Here is a 1,982-nt window from a genome sequence, read left to right as displayed (position 1 = left end):
GAGTCCATCCTCACCTCTTCCATCACCATCTGGTACACTGCTGCCACTGCCAAGGACAAGGGCAGACTGCAGCGTATCATTCGATCTGCTGAGAAGGTCACATTCCTCGTAGGTGTAAAAACCTACTTGGCAATAAACATAATTCTGATTCTGATTCTGAGTTAGTTTCCAGAGTGGGTGTGCTTGTCTAGTTTAATTTTTATTATAATATGGTAGGTATTTGTCAGGGGCCTCCTCATGCTTGTTGTGTTGATAAATGTGACCAAATTGAAAAAGACTGCAACTAAATACATGTCAACAACATTTTTACTTTATTTTAGTTAATTTTGTAAGTGCACAATATTGTTTTTGGTTTTTAATGTCTCTTTTAAAGTTTTTATTTTAATTGCAGATGTTTTTTAACACCTAGTTTGAGTTTTTGTTTACGTTCAGTTAATTATAATAAAATTGCTCTATATTTACCAAAACACCCAGTAACGAATATTTATAGTAAAGCACCTTCGCACTTTTCTGTTATTATTTAAGTGCAACCAATGTTGGCTTAGATTGAGAAATACACATTTGGCTCCTAATTACTGGCTTACTTTTTGGAAAGCAGGTGCAAAATAATTTTTTCTGACTTTATATCAAAAAGTATTGCTCAAATAGGTTGTTTATTTGGATTTTGTGATGATTATGGGTCATTCAGTGAAATTAAGGGAATTTAATTTGATTTATGCCCTTGAAACTAGTTTATCTTAAATGACCACTCATTGAAAATAAAATTGACACAGGTTTTAGGATTAGTAAAAGGGTGTGTGTCAGACACTACACACACTACAACAGGATTCCTGCACATTAACACATTGCTACATATTTCACAAATCCACATTGTTTAATCCTCTCAGCAGGTTCAGTGTAACACCTGCCTTCACTTTCAATAACATATAAATAACACAAGGTTTTAACAGCCCTCTCATATTGCTTCCCAGAAACTGTGATCACTATCCTGTCACGGGGCTATCATATGAAGTGCACTGAATGATAAGAGGGGGAAAAAAACAACAATGCATGTAACCTGGGAGTGTTTATAGCCATGCTCATGGTTGCTTAGGAGTATAGTGTGTGTGTGGGTATTACAGTACACACACGTAAGGAGAGCCCCACTACAAAATTACATATTAAACTATGACTCTGATAAAGACTCGTGTGCTGTACATCCATAAAACTAGAGTTCTATAATTTGGTATTTTCTTGATTGCAATACCTAACTGATATAAACATTTATATAAAAATCTTTATTTACTCTTTCTTCCTACTATAGTTTCAGCCACTCCGATTATTTACACTTTCCCACCCTACCCCTCTCCCTGAGTATCCATGGATAACTCCCGCTTACTCTTTCATCAGTCCTCCACCCTGTCCTGTTACATAACACATCAGCTGTCCCAAAAGATTGAGATTTACTGTTCCCTGGGTGATGAAACTGTCTCCGAGCTTGATTAATGACCTTAACGGAGACAGAATTCTTCCCTTCATTATGGCTTCATATGGTCAGATTTTTTTTTTTCCTATGTGTTTGTGTTTTTCTTCAGACCATTGTGAAAATGAATGATTAATAACACGCCACATGAAGAATTAGGTGTTTTGTCTTGCTAAATGTGTTAATGTGTTAATTTGTGTGTGTTACTCAAAGGTGAAGAGCATTACAACTGTATCTCAGCGTTACATAAGTCTATGAGAGGCTCCGATGAGAATGCGTCTCTCTACTGGCTGGGCCGCATGCTGGAGGGCGGTGAGGATCCTCTCTATGTGGCTCGCAGACTGGTCCGCTTTGCCAGTGAGGATGTTGGTACGTGAAATGATCAAATATATTATCTCTTTTAATTATTTTTGATCACTCACTGTATTGTTATCATTAAATGTGCAGCTGGCCCTCTTTTACTGATCACGTGTGTAGCTTTCCATTAAAACGGTAGCTTCATTTGAGCCAGAGTGAAGAC

At 37.0% G+C, this 1,982-nt stretch overlaps 1 protein-coding gene across 1 annotated transcript in view; it reads left to right on the top strand.

The window, feature by feature from the left end:
* Positions 1–1,982, top strand: part of wrnip1 (WRN helicase interacting protein 1) — an 8,966-nt gene that overhangs the window by 5,055 nt on the left and 1,929 nt on the right. The window contains exon 5 of the mRNA XM_035670318.1: positions 1,676–1,831. Within this exon, the coding sequence (XP_035526211.1) occupies positions 1,676–1,831 (156 nt within the window). The remainder of the gene's footprint in view (positions 1–1,675; positions 1,832–1,982) is intronic.

Source organism: Morone saxatilis, unplaced genomic scaffold (assembly GCF_004916995.1).
Source record: "Morone saxatilis isolate NCDOM2014 unplaced genomic scaffold, NCSU_SB_2.0 Contig23, whole genome shotgun sequence".
Lineage (NCBI taxonomy): Eukaryota > Metazoa > Chordata > Actinopteri > Moronidae > Morone > Morone saxatilis.
This window is presented reverse-complemented; position numbering and strand designations above follow the sequence as displayed.